General features: G+C 44.2%; 1 protein-coding gene across 1 annotated transcript; it reads right to left on the minus strand.

The window, feature by feature from the left end:
• Positions 1–1,930: 1,930 nt before the first annotated feature.
• LOC134203724 (trypsin alpha-3-like) lies at positions 1,931–2,846 on the minus strand. The gene is made up of 2 exons (XM_062678583.1): positions 2,559–2,846; positions 1,931–2,488 (listed from the first exon to the last, which is right to left on the minus strand). The coding sequence occupies exons 1-2, from the start codon at positions 2,844–2,846 to the stop codon at positions 1,961–1,963; spliced, it is 816 nt and encodes a 271-aa protein (XP_062534567.1). The 3' UTR covers positions 1,931–1,960.
• Between the last annotated feature and the right edge of the window lie 15,715 nt (positions 2,847–18,561).

The raw sequence follows: 18,561 nt of genomic DNA on the forward strand, positions 1-18,561 counted from the left end.
CAACGCTATCTACACTGCCATATAGATATTTATAAGATCTATGTGTCGCCGTTATAAATTTTTGCAATAGCTTTACCCTAATATAATCAATATTATCAATTTCCCACCTTATCGGCCGCGACGATTTGAAATCGTCGCAAAACAAATTGACGCCAAAATCGTCGCCAGCAGAAATGGCCATAAGATCTGTCAAATCTACTGTGAACAAAATTTTATATACTCAATAATCACATTATTTCCCAAAATTGAGCCCTGTTTTTAATCCAGATTGACATTATTTTCTAATAAAACTAACATAATTTTAGAATAAAGATGTTGGCGACGATTTTGATAGTGCCTAAAAAATGGTCGGCGCGTTTTGTTACCAAGGAAACAGACAATATAGAACCACACATAAATTAAATAATTGCTAATTCGAGACCACACATAAAGTTTATTTTGATATATATTTTATTAGTAGTTCGCGTGGAGAATGGTTATGTGTGCGCTGATATACATCATAAGTTAAATCTATGGATTTTTGCCAATAAATATGTGTGGATTTTAGTAGTGTAGTGCCGGTTCTCAATCTATAACATTACATTCCACTCAGATCTTAGTCGTATATATTCATAAAGAGGATAATATTCATTTATTTATTTATTTTTATGACATTTTACTATTTTTTTTTTGTAAGTGTTATTTTTTAATGCTTCATCGTGTCCACATGATTGTGAGATTTTGGTGTGTGATCGCACACGGATGGACCAATGCATTGGTTTTCCATGTACTTTTTTTTTGTTTGGGCACAGAACACGTGATTTCAGGGGTCCTATCATGGGGTTAGGGCTACAATTAAATAATTTATTGAAGTACGGATGACATGTAAATACATATTCATATGACTGCCTATGCCGTGATTATTCTTGTATTATGGCATCGCTCATGCTAATAGTATGTTATGATGAGACTGGATAACCAGCTACTTTTTTCATTATATTTAAAAATATACATCAAATACTATTTGCTTCGAACCTTCGATGCAAAATATGATTCACAGTGACTTAAAATTTCATTAGTTACACAATACTATGGTTTATGTTTGTTGTATACTTATATTGAATTTTTATCTTTATTAAGAAGGCTTTCAGCCCTAGGCTGGCTCGTCTCCGCGAATAATGGAATCCATAAGAGTGAACAGTAGTTGAAACACTAAATAAAAACATACTCATAATTCACACAAAATAAGGTAATGAAAAACAATCGCCATATTAAATAAACGTAAATTAACAGAATATGTCTGTGCTTTGTTATTAAACCTCAACTAAATAGCCGTAAATATACCCTTATTTTCGATTTCAATCCCGCTTCTTTTCTACTTTCCTTACGTTAAAGAAATGATGACGCAGGCGCCTAATCCAAAATTCAAATGGACAATTGCTCACTTTGAACGATTGATTGTTTATTCTTAGAAAAAGATGAACAATTGAACAATATAAGGTAATGCTAATACTGTTGTGTAGAAGTTAATAGGTCACATTACTTTCCATGGTGCATCCCGATCTATGTTACTGATTACCCCACCCAACTAACACAACTTCCTTCACGTGGTAATTGTGGAGATGCAGAGGTTTTCTCGGTCATTCTCTCCCTTTTTCAACTGACTGCAAGGACTTGGCAGGTACCATTATTGATCACCAATTTTCACCAGTTCTGATCAATCACGAAGTAGCAATCGTTGATATGTACAGTCAGTCTAAGCGAAGCTAAGCTAATATTCGATACGCTTTGATGTCAAACATATCCTGGTTAATGATTGAAAGTATCATGTAAAATCATTATGTAAAAAACAATATCATTATGTAAAAAACAATAACCAATACTATAAAAGCAGTGCTAATGATAGATAAATATGCTTTGAAATAAGACAAATAATAATAACTCCGATAACTCAAATGCACAAAATCAATTTATTTTCCATCTACACACCAGTGTTTGAGCTGATGAAGTTGCGAATAACAGCAGCACCAATGTTAGCGTACACTCCAGCCAGATTTCCACCGCACTGAACTGCACCCCATGAGACAATACCGAACTGGCGACCTCCAGTGACCAATGGGCCACCGCTGTCTCCGTTGCAAGAGTCACGTCCTGGCTCTCCGGCGCAAACCATGCTATCGGTGATACGGGCAGCTCCCCACTGGTTGCGGCAAGTGGCGAGAGTAACGACTGGGATATCTACGGCACGCAGATTGGTCGGCAGAGATCCTCCAGCAGCGGTCAGACCCCATCCAGAAACAACGGAACGAGTACCACCAGCGAAGTTGGTTCCACTTGGGACAATAGTGATGGCAGCAATATTAGCTCCAGAGAACGAAGTGGTGGTACGCAGAACCGACACATCGTTGTTGATGGTGTTAGCGTTGTACTGTGGATGGTTTACGATCTGAGCTACGGCAAAAATGACTCCTCCACTGAGACGGTTGGCGCTTCCTCCTCGCAGAGTAGCCTGGATGATCAGAAGAAAAGAGCATTCTTTATTATTCACGCACAATGGTAAATTCTGAAGCAATACGTACAGATCCAGCGGTGACAGGAGACACGGTACAGTGAGCAGCAGACAAAGCCCAGTTGCTGGAGATGACGGAGGCACCGCAGATGTGGTTTCCATTGTGACGAAGTGACAGCTGGTATGGGAAGTTACCAATGCTGACTTCATTTCCTCCTACAATTCTGCCATCAAACCGTGGCTCTTCGTATCCTTCCAAACCAGTAGGTCGAACTTTGTTGAACGAGGTCCAGAGATCCTCTTCAAGGCCGGCAAAAGCGGACACCACACACAATGCTAGAACGATGAAGGCCTTCATTGTCACTCCAATATCTAATGTAAACTAACGGCTACCGGAGTTCGTTTATATAGTAGGAGGTTTCTTATCTATGTCTAAGTTTATCTATCGTTAAAACCTCCAAAATCAATATCAAATTAATCTTCCGATAGCTCCGGGACAGAATTATGCGTATAGTAGTAGTTCGTTGATAACGTACACCCTGTAGACGCGGCAAAACAAAGGGGTTACACATATTGTTAATCGCCTCAAATGAGTCTCATTGCCTTTTTCTGTTTTTTTTTTATTTCAATTTCTTACCCGTAGCTGAATGTAAAAGGTATAATTTAACTCCAACAGCTAATATCTGATAAAAGGCTCGTACAATCGATATACTTTCGTCGACGAAATATTTGATCATTGAGATCATTAAACCTTAAATGCGTAACTTTACAAACATTTTTAAGTTAAAGGTGCCTTCCTTAGCCATGCGGTAAGATGCGCAGCTACAAAGCAAGACCATGCTAATGGTTTTTTTTTTTTTTTTTTTCAATAAAAGTATGTTTATTTATTTGCTTTGATTTTACATCTAGTGTACATTGTAAGTGTTTGGCCACACGGCCCTTCATCTTTGTTATTAGTTTTTTTTTATTATTATTTGAAAAGGAAGTAATTTGAAAATTCTCTAGTATGACATGGAAGCCTATTGCAGGCATTAGTTCATTTTGAAAAATTTGATAACCTAACTACTATGTACACTAATATTTACAATTAAAATTTGATAACCTAGATTGGAACTAGCGCCCTAATTGGAGCCTGATCCGAATGCAAGCAACGGACCCTAAACTTTTCTTTACACTCACCAAAGCGTTCATGTAAGGTTTTTATCCCGGCCAGACGGTGGACCTCGGATGTTCTTGTCCTGCGAGGAATGTTGAGGATCATCATCAGAAATTTGTTTTGGACCCGATGAAGTTTGAGGTGGTGAATTTTTGTGCTGCTCTCCCAGACCGGCATGCCATATTCGATCACAGGGAGGATGATTTGCTTGTAGACAGCAAGCTTATTTTTCAGGGACAATGACGACCGACGGTTGATCAAAGGTAGTAGTTTCACCAAAACGTTACACTTCGACCGTCTTGTCAACCTGTTGCCTGAAAATACGCTTGCAGTCGAAGGTCAAGCCAGGTAGCCGGCCTCATTGGCCCATTCCACAGTCGTGCCATTGAGGATGATTTTACAGTCCCCAGGCGGAACAAGTTTAGGGATTTGGAGTGGGGAAAATGATGACCTGGGTCTTCGCCGCGTTGATACAGATCTTCCAGCTGGTGAGGTACTCTGTCAGGGCATCCAGGCCTCGTTGGAGTTTTGCCACTAGCGCTCTGATCACTCTACCGTTGTAGACGATGGATGTGTCATCTGCGAACAGAGACAGAATGCCGCCTTCTGGAGGTTCTGGCATGTCGGAGGTGAACAGATTGAAAAGCAGGGGCCCGAGGATACTGCCCTGGGGAACGCCTGCGACGATGTTGTGCGCATTGGAACTCGCTCCGCTGATTGAGACCCGGAATGTCCTTGTCGACAGGTAATTGTTGATGATTTTCACCAGGTAGCTGGGAAGATTGTAGCGTTGTAGTTTGTACACCAGGCCATCATGCCATACATTGTCAAATGCCTTCTCGACATCGAGTAAGGCCATGGCGGATGTTTTCGAGACAAACTTGTTCCGTCTGAGGACGTTGGTAACTCGGGTCAGTTGGTGTACAGTTGACCGACCGCGTCGGAAACCAAACTGTTCCTCGAGCAAGATGTTGAGATTTTCGGCAGACTCAAGTAACCTATGATGAATAGCTTTTTCGAATAGCTTGGATAACCCTGAGAGAAGGCTGATGGGTCGATAACTTTTGGGGAAGGAAGGATCCTTCCCAGGCTTCCGGATGGGGATGACTTTCGCTGACTTCCAGGACGATGGGAAGTAGCTAAGCCGGAGACACTGATTAAAGATCAGCGAGAGGTGCTCAAAGAACGGAGCACTCATGTGTTTGAGCTCGAGATTCAGGATGCTGTCGAAGCCTGGGGCCTTCATGTTCTTCGACGATTTGATATAGGCCGTCAATTCGTCAGCTGAGATCTCCAACTCCTCCGAGAAGTCGTTAGGAATCAAATGGATGTTGTTAGCATGCTCGTTGACGGCTGCTTCGTGTGGACTGACGATGTTCTGCCCAAGATTGTGTGAGCTGACGAAGTGACGACCTATTTCAGCGACCTTCTCTGCAGGAGTTATCAAGCGATCCTTAGAGCCATTATTGTCTAGTGGGATCAAAGGTGGAATGGGCCGAGGCTTGGATTTTAGAATTTTGGTCATTTTCCAGAACGGCTTAGCATAATCTGGGAGAGTGCGGATCTTATTCGAGAAGTCGTTATTTTTGAGGTCCACCATTCTGGCCTTGATATTTTTTGTGATTCGATTGCAGCGGGCCTTGAGCTCAGGCAGTCCAGTACGCTGAAACTGCCTGCGAGTGACATTCCGCAATCGAATCAAATCTTTGGTGAGTGTATCGATGTTCGATGGCGCACAGCTGGCGGTCGATACTTTCCGGCGTCTCCGGACGCACCTCGTAGTCGACGGTGTTATCGACGCACTGCTGGAAACGCTGCCAGTTCACTCGGTGGTAGTTCCGCCGTAACTGCTGGTGCCGATTGACCGAGGAGCCCAGTTCCGCCACCACCGGATAGTGATCCGAACTGAGCTCCTGGTATACAACCGGCTGCGAGACGTGGTCACTCAGGTTTGTTACGTAGAGGTCGAGCGTTGCGTGGGCACCGGACCGACTCAGCCGAGTGGGGAATCCGGGCTCAGGATCGTGTAGTGGCCTTCCTCCATGTCGTTGCTCCAGATGGTGCCGTTTCGATTGCCGCGACTGTTGCCCCAGGCTTGATGTTTGGCATTCAAGTCGCCGGCAATGATATACTGGCCTTGCCTCCGCGTCAGCTTGACGATGTCCCTCCGAAGGGCAGCCGATGATCCATCGCCGGCTTTGGCTTGCGTTGGACAGTACGCCGCGATGAGCGCGATTGTGCCGACCAAAGTGGTGATTTCGACACCGATGGCCTCAATGACACTGAGCTGGAAGCTTGGAAGCAGACGACAGTTGATGTTGTAGCGAAGAGCGATGGCCACACCACCTCCCCTGGTCAGCCGGTCGAGTCGCACGATGCGGAAGTCCGGGATGTTGATGTTCACCTCCGGTTTTAGGTGCGTTTCGGTGATGAACGCCACGTCTATTTCCTTCTCCTCAAGGAAATCCTTCAGCTCGATTGTTTTGCTCTTTAGCGAGCAAGCGTTCCAGTTGACCAGGCCCACCCTAGCAGCCATTTTCAATGATGAACATGCCAAGTGTGAAGACCTGGTCGAATCGGGTTTTGCAGCCGCGCAGTCGAGTGGCGAGCTGCGCGAAGATCGGCATCAGCTGCTCCGGAGTGTACAGCGGGGCAGATTCTTCCGGTGGGACGGCTTCGTTCTCCGACTGCCGACGGAACCCAGGAGGAGGAAGCGGAGGCCATTCGCTGGTGGATGGTGCCGACGATGCTGGAGCTTGGACCGATGCAGCTGCCGCTGCCAGTCGCTTGTGCGGTTGTAGCGGTGGGAGTATTGGAATCACACGACGGGGAGCCGGGATAACTGGAAAGTTCACCTCGTTGATTACAGGAACACGGTTCTTCTTCGGAATGGTCCTGGTGGAAGCCTTCTTCCGGATTTCCAGGAACTCGGCTCGCTTTGGGCAGCCCTTTGTGGTGGCCCGATGTTTGTCGCCACAGTTGGCGCACTTGGGATCGGCCACCTCCATTTTGTCGCACTCGTCAGTCGGATGGGGTTCGCCACACTTGTTGCAGCGCGGCTTCATGCGGCAGTTTCTGGTGCCGTGCCCGAAATTGAAGCAGTTGGTGCATTGCGTGACATCGCGGTGCACTGGCCGATATCGCTCCCAGTCAACGACGGTGTAATTTATAACGCCAACCAGCTTCAGGTCCTTCCAGGTAGTGGATCCGTGCTCCAGATGGATCAGGTAAAGCTGGTCGCGATATTTCCTCGCCTTGTCGTGACGAGCGATCTTGTGGACGGCTACTGGCTTCAGTCCGCAACTTTCAAGCTCTGCTTGGAGCTCTTCCTCCTTCATGTCGTGAAGTCCTCGCAGCAAAGCCTTGAGCGGCTTCGTGCCGGGGTGGTCATGAGTGTAGTACTCATACTTGTGGACCTCGAGGAACTCCACGACGGATTGATGATGGTCCCTGTTGGCCGGCATCACTTTCACGCCCTCGCTGCAGAGCCGAAAAGTACATTTCAGCCGATCAGCTGGCGAATTTTTGGGCGTAAATCCGGCGGATCGCCCTTCACAAACACGGGCGGGCACTTCTCCTTCCGCTCCGGTTGCACCTGCGGCAGCTGCGATTGCTGCTTCTTCCTCTTTTTCGGCGGATTGCCGGCGTCATCAAGCGGCAACGGCGAGAACACGTTGCTCTGCAAAAGCTGCTTGGAGGGGTTACCCGCGCCTCCAAGAGCAGTGCGCTTAGGCACTTTTCCAGCGACCGAATCGGCCACCGAGTCTCCCATGACGGGTCCGGGAGAAAATAACGCCAACGCGACAAGCGAAAACGTAAACAGCGAACGAACGAGAAAAAACACTTCGAAAAAATGCGCGAGCAAAAAAAAAACACGTCCGTACGTGTTGCTGCGTGCGTGTCTGCTGTGTGCGTGTGTGCGTGTCTGCTGGATGAGAGAGATGACCATGCTAATGGTGGATGGGTTCAACTCCCGGTTCGGTGCAGGAAATGTTCGGGTTGGAAATTTTCTCTACTTACCTGGGCATAAAAGTATCATCGTGTTAGCCTCATGATATACAAATGCAAAAAAAAATGTAACTTGGCTTAGAAACCTCTCAGTTAATAACTATTGAAGTGCTAAGAGAACACTAAGCTGCAAGGCGGCAATGTCCCAGTGGGGGATGTAATGTCATTAAGAAAAGAAAAAAATGCTCCAGAAAAAAAACTATTTGTGTCTTGCAGATTTAAGCACTTTTCACACCGTTTCAGTAATTTTGTTGTCTAAAGCAACCACTGATGCTCCAAATATGTAATATGGTGGATCTTTTAAAAGGATTTAAAAACAACACTACGACTTTGGTTTTTTGTCCTTTACTTTTATTGCAGTTCAGCGTCACTTATCCGTGATCCATTTAATCGTACGCCAAGGAGTGGAATTTTATCACGTGGTACCCATTAGCTTCAGCGCAGCGATTTGGGGTACATTTTCAATCATTTTTCAAAAGTTGTAGCGGAGTCCACCGCCTTAGCATGCTATCATAAATGGGCCTTTGCCAAAGCCCAAAAATTTTCAACAGGAATTTCCTAGCAATAGTTTAGAGAATCCATCTTCTTGAGGACGGGTTTGACTCTGACTTTTGTTTTGTACCAGACTATCGTGTCCATCGCGTAATGGAACGTACACACGGTCAAGTAGTTTGACCAACATTGTCTCCACCTCTTGTTTATTCAAACATCCATCATGTTTTGCCAACAGCGGCACGAACAATCAATTTATTCGACCAGCAATATCACACACGAACGACCGAAGCGTCAACTTGAGCACCAACTATCAAAAAATATATGGGGGTTTGTACAACTTCACTACAAATGCTCAAACATGTTCGGCGAACATTGACTCCACCCCCGGTTACTCAAATCAAAATCAAACCGTTTTAATTTTTTCCAACCGAGCCGCCAGCTGTCAATTTTTTTTTTTTAGCAAGGGTAAACGGAAATCTGCATCCAGACACCTGAGGAGGTTAACTCAGGTAGTGTGGGGATGGGTATGTTACCCGACCCACTAAAACCAAAACCCTTTCGCCAGTCCGTACCCCCGGCCCGCAATTAAGCAATACATCAGGGGGGGACTATTGAGAACGCTCACGCCTATGCTAACGCACTTGACGTTAATACACATCGACTTCAAGAGTGGTAACCTCACCACCCGATCGCAAACTATGATAGTAACCTAGCGGTCCGTATCATAATCTCACATTGGAGACGAGCACCCCGACAACAACCACCGCGCATGAACCGCAATGACCTCTATATCTACATACGGAGGTCCCCGCAGCCCAACCGCGACATGTTGGTTGTCGAGGTGAGCAAAGTGTTCACTGCATCACAGGTGTCCTTACTGCATTCGTTGGTGTTGTTCAAGACGCCACCACCGCTGCAGTTTCGACACAATCTGTTGAAATGCTGTGTTCACCGCATTCCATATAACTTCCTCCCGGCACATCCTCTCGACGAGGTTGTCCGGGGTTGTATCCATACCGCTAACAAGCAGCATGGCATTGCGTTCTACCTCGAATCGCGGGCATGCGAACATCACATGCTCTGCCGACTCTACCTCACCTACACATTCTGTACACTCCGCAGAATCTGCGAAGCCAAACCTTTGTAGGATTTTTTTAAAGCAACCATGATCAGACAACACATGTGTTAGGTGGAAGTTGAACTGACCATGTTTTCTATCGACCCAGTTGGACACATCCGGAATCAGAAAAAAAAATTCACACCGGCCGGGAGACTTAAGCGTAATACTCCGTCGTACATAATATTCCACAGAACCGGTCCGAGGATCGACGCCTGTGGAACACCCACAGACACTACGATCAACTTTTGACCAGCATCCGTGTCGTATATCAGCACCCTATTCTAAAAATAACTTTTCAGTATCCTGCACAGGTAATCCGGAACTCTCAATCGGTGCAGGGAGTCAGCAATAGCTACCCAGTTAGCATTGTTGAACGCATTTTTTACATCAAATGTAATCAATGCGCAGTATCTAATACCTCGCCTGTTCAAACCTCTCGCTATCTTGGCCGTATCCGTTACCGATCGAATTGCTTCGACGGTGGAACGACCTTTATGGAAGCCATACTGGTTGTTTGATAGCCCACCAGTACGCTCGGTATAGGTCGACAATCTGTTCAGAATAACCCTCTCAAGCAGCTTACCAGCTCCGTCGAGGAGGCAAATCGGTCTGTATGCCGAAGGTTCTCCCGGGGATTTCCCAGGCTTGGGCAATAGCACCAATTTCTGTCGTTTCGATCTGGAAAGTTTCCTTCATCCAGACAACGTTGGAGGCAGCTCCTGAACATATCTGGAGCGGCAAGAATCGCGTGTTTAAGTGCCAGGTTCGGAATACCATCCGGTCCCGGCGCCTTATTGAGCTTAAAACCTCTTGCGGTTTCGATAAGCTCTTCGATAGTCACTAACGAGACCACGTCAACCGACCCATACGGTGTATCAAGCCAGTCTGGTGAATCATGCTTCGGGAACAGCCCTTCAACGATCCTAGCTAACATCTCCGGAGATCTCTCAGGAGGTGTGCGATTTGTTTTAGCCATCACTATCCTGTAAGCATCCCCCCATGGAGTGTTGTTTGCCATACTGCACAGCCTTTCAAAGCAGGCTCTTTACTACACTTTATTTCGTAGTTTAGAGCTCTGCTTGCTGTCTGGAATGTCCGGCGTTTATCAAGTCGATCAACCTCGTTTCTTGCACGTCGTACTTTTGGCTTTAAGGCAAGATCCACGGAGTTCAGCTATCGTGTCAGTCCACCAGTACGCTGGTTTGCGGTTCCCATATGGCTTACACTTCCTTGGCATAGCAAGACATCGGTCAACTCGTCACCATTAAGGTTCAAGGTCCGATCTTCCCACTGTAGTGATTCAATCAGCAGTTCTCGATCGAACTGTGAGGTGCGCCATCCTTGGTCAGCACCTCTGACCTTTCTCGTAGCTCTAGATTCAGTGGGGGTATAGCTAACCATAAAACGAAGTTCCTGATGGTCACTAGCTGTATACCCTTCATGTACTCTCCAATCCGGATTCAACGTCCATCCCGCGCTGCAGAAGGTCACGTCGATGCATGATTCACCGTTCGGTCCTCTGAATGTTGACACTTGGCCTTCATTCAGCAGGACTACATTAAGTCCCGCTAGAGACTCTAGCAGAATATGACCTCTAGCGTTGGTGAACCGGGATTCCCAGTCCACCGCCCACGCGGTTGAAGTCCCCTGCTACTACTAACGGTTTTAGACCAGTTAGTTTGACCGCAAGAGTGTCCACTACGCTAGTATACTGCCCTATACTCCATCTAGGAGGATAGTAACAGCTACAAAAGTAAACTCCGTTTACCTTTGCTATAACGAAACCCTCATCGTTAGGAGATGATATTATCTCGTGAATGGGGAACCGCCCGCAAGTCCAGATTGCCACCGATCCGGACTTGTCAGCAACCCAACTGCCGTTTCCAGCAGGGATGCAATATGGGTCGGACTGCAAGGCAACATCAGCTTTACACACTCAGTTTTTATTTCTGCAGCTCGGCAAAAATCCGCTCAGCCGTGCGCCAGCAAAATTAAAAACTGATATCCCGGCAAAAATTACGTTTGTTAGCTGATTTTCGGCAAATTATTTGCTGATTTTCAGCAACTTTGACAGAAATCTCGGCAAAAAACATGTTTGCTGGGGCACGGCTGTGCGAATCTCGGTAAAAGTTCAACATTTTGCTGAGATCCCGGTAAAAAAAATTAAGTGTGTACACTCAGTAACCGACTGTTGTAGCAGCGCTTGCGCTGCCTCGCAGTGGTTTAAGTTTAGCTGTGTTACTTGCATGTCTGGACCCTTCTAGAGGCCGGACAGGCCTGTGCACCGGTGAGGTGTCTGTTGTCTGTATTAGGGGGACAGATCAGACACCTCGGTGCGGCCTGACAGGTGCGAGCTTTGTGGCCTTCAGCTCCACACCTGCGGCATAGCTTACTACGATCGGGACCCCGACAGTCAAAGGATTTATGACCGTAGCCGAGGCACCTATAGCAGGACTGAGGTGGCTGGATTATGCTCAACGAGCATACCGACTTATCTAGTACTTAGCTTAGCCTTATCTAGTACCTTCTTGGCATCAGCCAGAGGCACTTGGAATGTGGCAACCTCCATCCCAGCAAAGCTATTACGTAACCGAATCTCGGATTCCTGGAGTTGGACGTTGCACTGATCTCTCAGCGCGTCCACCAGGTCCACAGCTTCGGTTATTTCATCCAGGCCGCGGCACTGGATGACCGATACTGGGCATAGGGCTCTCACTTGAACCCCATCACCCAGTACCTCCTTTGTCAACTTTTTATACTCAGCACTCTTCTGAGCAGCACCCCGCTTTAGGACGAGGATTATCTCGCCTTTCCGCGTTCGACGGATGCAGTTGACGTCGCCTCCTAGACCAGTAAGCTTATCATAGCTCCTCATGGCCTTCAAGACATCGGCATAGCTTTTATCATCAGACTTGACAATGATCGCTTCGCCTCTGTCTTTCCGCTTACCGTTGCCGTTGGGAAGCGCACCCTTTGCAACACGGGCTCTAACCCTTCTTAGCAGATGTAAGCTGCGTTCCACCTGCCTCCTTGCCTGCGGCTTCTTTCGCTCGTCGCTTCGTCTTCTTTGGATTTACAACCACAGTCCAGGGTTGTTCATCGTTCCGGCGAACTTCAGTTGCCCTCCTAGGTGGAGGCACTGACTTCCTCTGTTCCTTAGGATCGGCAATTTGCACGACCCTCTCCCGACGTGATACAGTTTCCTTTCTTGGTGGAGGAACTGGTTTAGCTTCATTCAGGTCGACCTGCACGACCTTACTTAGTTCCGGAGTTGCTCCGCTAACGGTCATGGTTGTTCGAACAACTTCACACACGTTCAAACAAAGCAGCAACCGAAGCGTTTTCTTGGGGGCGGATTCAATGTTCGTCAAACTGCTTGACTGGTGTGTACGTAGCATAATACACTATTGCCACAGACAAACAGACATAAAACATTGTACATTCACTTATCAAATTCATCGTCGTACATATACTAACGACATCTATTGTACTCACTAAGTTGGGCAAATCAAGAACCAGATGGCGGTTGTGAGCAAACGTTAAACTTGAACAAAACCGGTGCGCGCCCCACAAGTGAGTGATTGGCCAACTAATGATTATTTCAATTGACCTGTAAATCAGTGTACGATGAAAATTTCACGAGTGTTGTGTCTGTTTGTCTGCTATTGCCAAATTCTGCCAAAATTGCATATTCCTGCTATTTTCCCATTAACAATTCCCCGAATGTAACATTTTCCCGAATTTCGGCCTAGGATGCTTCCGGATGGGAAGCATTTGCAGCTCCTTGAGCACAGTACATCCATTGTGCTTGCCACACAAGATATTCATGCAACTGGCAGACATCAGGAATGATTCAATTAATAACTGTGGAAATGCTAGTAGAACCCTAAGTTGAAAAACAACCCAAGTTTCAGATGGAATGAAGAGTCATTGAAGAAGAAGACAATGCGCTGAAATAAGGCAATGCTTTTTTTAATTAACGCATTTGGTCGGTATAAGACGAAGTGAGGAGAAAAGTATTTCTTAAGATGCATACATGCCCTTGAAAGCCTTTCGCATGATTTACGATTTAGATGTGTCCTAATCAGATATCCTGAAATTTCTAAAATAGTTCTGGAGTTCAAACCAATTGATTTTTCAAGTCAACTGTTTTTTTTATTTTCTCTAACCAAGGCCGGAGTGGCCTGTGCAGTGCATAGAAGTCTTCTCCATTCAGCTCGGTCCAAGGTTGCACTTCGCCCACCACGCAGTCTGCGGAAGGTCCGCAAATCGTCTTCCACCTGGTCGATCCACCTTCCTCGCTGCGCATCTCGCCTTCTTGTTGACATCAAATTGTTTTCGAGAACCATTTTAACCGGGTTACTGTCCGATATTCTGGCTACGTGCCCGGCCCACCGCAGTCTTTCGATTTTCGCGGTGTGAATGATGGGTGGTTCTCCCAACAGCTGTACGCAGCACATTTCTTTTGAAAACTCCAAGTGCGCGTTGGTTCTCTACTAGTATTATTCAGGTCTCGTTTCCGTAGAGGCATGATGCATGATGAACACAACTGCAAAATATTTTTTCAGGATTATTTTTCAATTGAAATGAGGTGCGCTTTCGATTTCATTGTGAAAGCTAGTGGAAAAATAAGATTGAACATCATGCGCCCTCAAAATGATGTAGTTCTGGGAAAAAATGTAAATTAATTATAACTGCATTATCATAAATCACCGCTGATTTTGTCGATAATCATCCTCAATGTATTAGTAACGAAAGGCAATTACCAAAAAAGTATTTTACGCGATGAAAACATCCTCTAGTTATGAATTACAGTGAAAAATTTCACAGACTTGAAAATGCTTCTCCGTTTCCAATATGGCCATCAGAGAATTCGATCAGAAAAATGTTGCTCTTATTGAACTCTGTTATAAACTCTTGGCAATGCAAATATTCTTATTAGGGTTATTCTTTTGACCACATTACGACCATAAATTTTGGCTTTATTCGAGCTTTTAAAATAGGATTTATTACGCTCTTCATCATACCCGCAGAGCTGCTCATAAAGTCAATAGGCGTTTGACGTTTGAAACCTTTTCAGCATATTTATAGGAGGTTTATTGATAGCAATAAGAGTGACAATAAAACTAAGCAGCTAGTTATGGTGATTACTATTATAAATCCGCTATAAAAATTTAATAAATCCAAGAAGCATGGAAATTGTTACGTGGGGGACTACCGGTCTAATGAGCGTTTTGTAGATAGCCAGTTTGGTACGGCGGAGAAATCTATGTGATCTTAGGGTTTTGCGGAGTCCAAAGTACGGACGATTTCCTGCCACGATGCGTCTCCGAATTTCTCTGCTGGTATCGTTATCGGAGGGCACCAGTGAACCCAAGTACATGAATTCTTCAACCACCTCGGTTTCTTTACCACCGATACAAACTCGTGGTGGATGACCAACATTGTCCTCTCTAGAGCCTCTTCCTATCATGTACTTTGTCTTCGACGTATTGATGACAAATCCGATCTGCTTTATTTCCCTCTTCAGTCTGATGTAGGTTTCTTCCATCATCTCAATGTACATGCCATAGTATTAATGTCGTCGGCGAAGCCAAGTAGCTAAGTGGATTTCGTGGAAATCGTACCACTCGTGTCGATCCCTGTCCTTTGTATTACACCCTCCAAAGCTATGTTGAACACTTGGCAGGCATGGAAGACCATCACCTTGCCGTAACGCCTCTGCGTATTTCTATGGAACTCAAGAGTGCCCCCAAAACTTGAACTACGCACATCACCAGATCCATCGTCGCCTTGGTCAACCGTAATATCGAACAATGCTCCATGGGTCGATCGCATATCAGCGATCGAGCTGACCCCATGACATCCGCTCAACTATTGCATCGTTTATTTCGTAATATCTCGGACACTGCAACCTTCCAGGTCGACTGGATGCAGAATATCTTAGTGAAGATGCCAAAAAGGATGACCTGGCTGTATGCGAAAAACGTCGAGACATTGTGTTGCTGTATACCGTCTTCGGCTTCACAACTTGATCTCAAACAACGAGCTCCATCATCGTTGTCACTAGAGGCCGATAGCAACTGAAATTCTGGAACAGAAGTGGGGCTGGTAGGGCGGAACGAACTCTTTAAACAAGCACTAGAATGGAACCTAGCTGTCCATCGCAGCAGAGACAAAGCCAGAAATACATGGTGACACAGCCTCAATAAATCAATAAATAAAATCGATCGAAATCTAACTTGGCAATTGGTAAAGGCTATAGCTGGACATCACCCAGGATGTGGAGATCTTTTAAGACGGCTCTTTGCACCACTCGGGTTGTTCAAAACCGATATTACGACAGATTAAAGTCTGTCCCGATAGTTTTTTCCAATCTTTGTATATGGAATTCTTCAATTTTGACATGGAAATCTTACATTTACAATTTCTTATATTTTGTTCTATGTTTTATTTGTTAAGTTAAGTTAAATTTATTCTTTATTTTTCGATTAAAGCAGCTGCTGCTGATTCAGATCAGCATTTAAAATGCGTCCAATTTTTACTGTATTCTTCAGAATAGTTAAATGAATAGTTTTGATTATTATTCAACTTAATCATTTTCACGATGCACCTATGCAATTATAAAAAAAAATCTTGATTTTCATACCCAAGCAATTAATTAAAAATATTATATTTTATACTTCCGCCATGTTCAAGGAAAAACAATCCATTGCCAGACAGAGTGGACAGTATATCACGCATAAAAAGTTCAAGCCCGAAACTTGATATAATAGGATTAATTTAAATCAACAAGCAATGATTAGGTAAAAGATCCGACGATAAACTTATCAGGCTTGTAATCGATCAGGCATTATCATGTGTGCCCGAGTACGTCATAATTCAGTTGGGTTTTCACTTTCTCAGTGGTATATCCAGTGGATTTTTAGCAACAGTCTTCTTATCGGGTACTAAGCCGGACAACTGTTGCCGAAAGAGTATTGATAAGGAACTGAGAAGCTATACTATGTGGGGCGATGTACCGCGATAGACAGTCGCTTTATCAGCACATTTCAGTACAGTACATATCTATAATAGAACGCCTTATTAAATATGGGTTCAAGACATGTCAGATGTTTAAAATGTTTACTTTCTCTTTTCTAACGAAATACAACAATATGGGTCTTCCTATGAAAGCTCGTTTTTGGAGTGGAATGATAACTTTTCGGTACAACTTTGTTAGACGAGAATGGAAAAAATCATAACTCTGAGTGGAATGAACGAAATTCATTGCAACAACAAATAAATTAAGGCTTTAGTCCATTAAAGTGGATAATGGTATAAGTATTACCTCTTGTCGAAGTAGGAGCGCAATGCTTGTTTCAAATCAGATTCAGGTCATCCTGCGCAGTTCAAAGAAATCAAATGACCTTTTGGAAATTTTTCTGCGTGCCCCATAAAAACATTCTAGAATGCGCGAAATATTCTTATAGATCTTACGACTGAACTCAAGAATGTTTTGGATGGGCTTCGGTGTATTGAAATGCATAATGATCGGTATAACCCAGTCAACCACACATCGCATAAGAATGTACGATTAAAATCGTTTAGGGTAAAAGACCCAATAGTGGAGGAACTAAGCACGATCCACCACTATTCGTTCGTTTACACCACGCCTATACTTTATTTCGCTTACCTTAAGTACGCATTCAGAAGCTCATCAAATATATTTTAAACGAAGAGTTATCCGATCGCTGCATAATTTATCTTTCTTACCTAAAATGATACCTCCAATTATTGGTGCAGTGTTCCAATAGTTGCGGTATTTCTTAATTCGTGTTCCTATAGTTGCGAATCCCATTGTTTCCCTATAGGACACGCAACTATAGGAACACTACCACAACTATTGGTGCAAAGCAGAGAGAAAGATAAGGTATTTTAATGATACTTTACCGATTTTGATGCAATTCTCAAACTGTTTTCTTCTACTTCGTGTAATGACAGATCAACAAATTGATAGAATGCATGGTTTGCTGCGTTTAATACATAGATTGGGTAAAAACAGCACTACCGCAACTATAGGAACACCCACGACTATCGGAACTATTACCCTACCGATCCAAATTTCATCAAAATCGCATTGTGGGGCGAAGCTCATCAGTTTATTTATAAATTTCCCCGCACAGTAGGCTATTTTGCGAATTTATTCCAGCTTCATATGTTGACATCGCATATTCCTGCAAACAAACTCAACTGAAATCGGATTATCTGTCAAACAGAGTTTGTTATCACAAACTACATCGCAATGTATAACTAACAAACTCGCATAAAAATCGTGTATATCGCATACACTACTGTGCAACGTCGGTTAAGAAATACACATGTATCGCCTCCACTTTTGTACGCAAAAAGCGTTTTCGCGACTGGTAAGCGATGAAATTTGTGCGCATAGCCATCGCATAACAGAAAAACAATTCCATTATGCATGCATTCTGGTTGTCTGGGAACGTTTCTTTGCAAGTATCCAAGGTTCTGTTGGGAAGGGTTTTGATGGCTGTCGAAAACATTTTGGAATAGGTTGCGTAGGTCTTACGAGCCAAACTACAGAAAATTTCGCGCATTCTACACTCAGAAATATATTTATACTATATAGATTAAAAGTCATTCTAAATGGCTATTCGCCTGGTTGACCCCAAGCTCGTATTTGATGCAACAATACTGGGATAGTATAACTTTAAGATAATCGTTCCATAGTATAAATATGCTTTATAACTGATTAGTATATTTTGGTTAGGGTTGTGCTTTCTAGGTTAAATTCATTTGTTTTCATAGTTTTACTTTTCCAATAATAAACATAAAAATCAATTAAAAGTAATTTTTTATTATTTTTCAAAGCCGCATTTTTTACCTGTGTTGTTACAATAAATCAGTTCAGTTAATATTAGGGAAAACCATAAAATGAGTCGCAATAAATGTGTCAAACTCGACAGGGCCCGAATGTTGAGGTACATGTTCTGTCAGCTGTTGCTTTCCGGGCGGTGGGGGTCGATGCTTGCAATGTCCTGGCTGGTCTTGATTCGGTGATTGAATGTGTTCCACCGGGGATGTTTTTACCAGGTTTGTACCAGCGACAATAGAAGAGTACGTCAATTTATTGTGGATATAGACCATTCCGTTGGAATTGGAATCACCAACCTTTGAAAAACGATGCTATCTTACCAACATAAAATTCCCATGCCTTCACAACTTGATTAAACCCGATGAAGGGCGATTTTTTCGCTGTGATGTTCGGCGTTGTAGCTGGCAGCGGTATGA

Source organism: Armigeres subalbatus, unplaced genomic scaffold (genome assembly GCF_024139115.2).
Source record: "Armigeres subalbatus isolate Guangzhou_Male unplaced genomic scaffold, GZ_Asu_2 Contig207, whole genome shotgun sequence".
Lineage (NCBI taxonomy): Eukaryota > Metazoa > Arthropoda > Insecta > Diptera > Culicidae > Armigeres > Armigeres subalbatus.

What these genes read in the sequence shown, in the direction of transcription:
- LOC134203724 (XM_062678583.1), bottom strand. Translation starts at nt 2,846, where the DNA reads ATGAAGGCCTTCATCGTTCTAGCATTGTGTGTGGTGTCCGCTTTTGCC. An exon ending in CTCCTGTCACCGCTGGATCT is followed by an intron (nt 2,489 to 2,558) that starts GTACGTATTGCT and finishes CTGATCATCCAG; the next exon opens with GCTACTCTGCGAGGAGGAAG.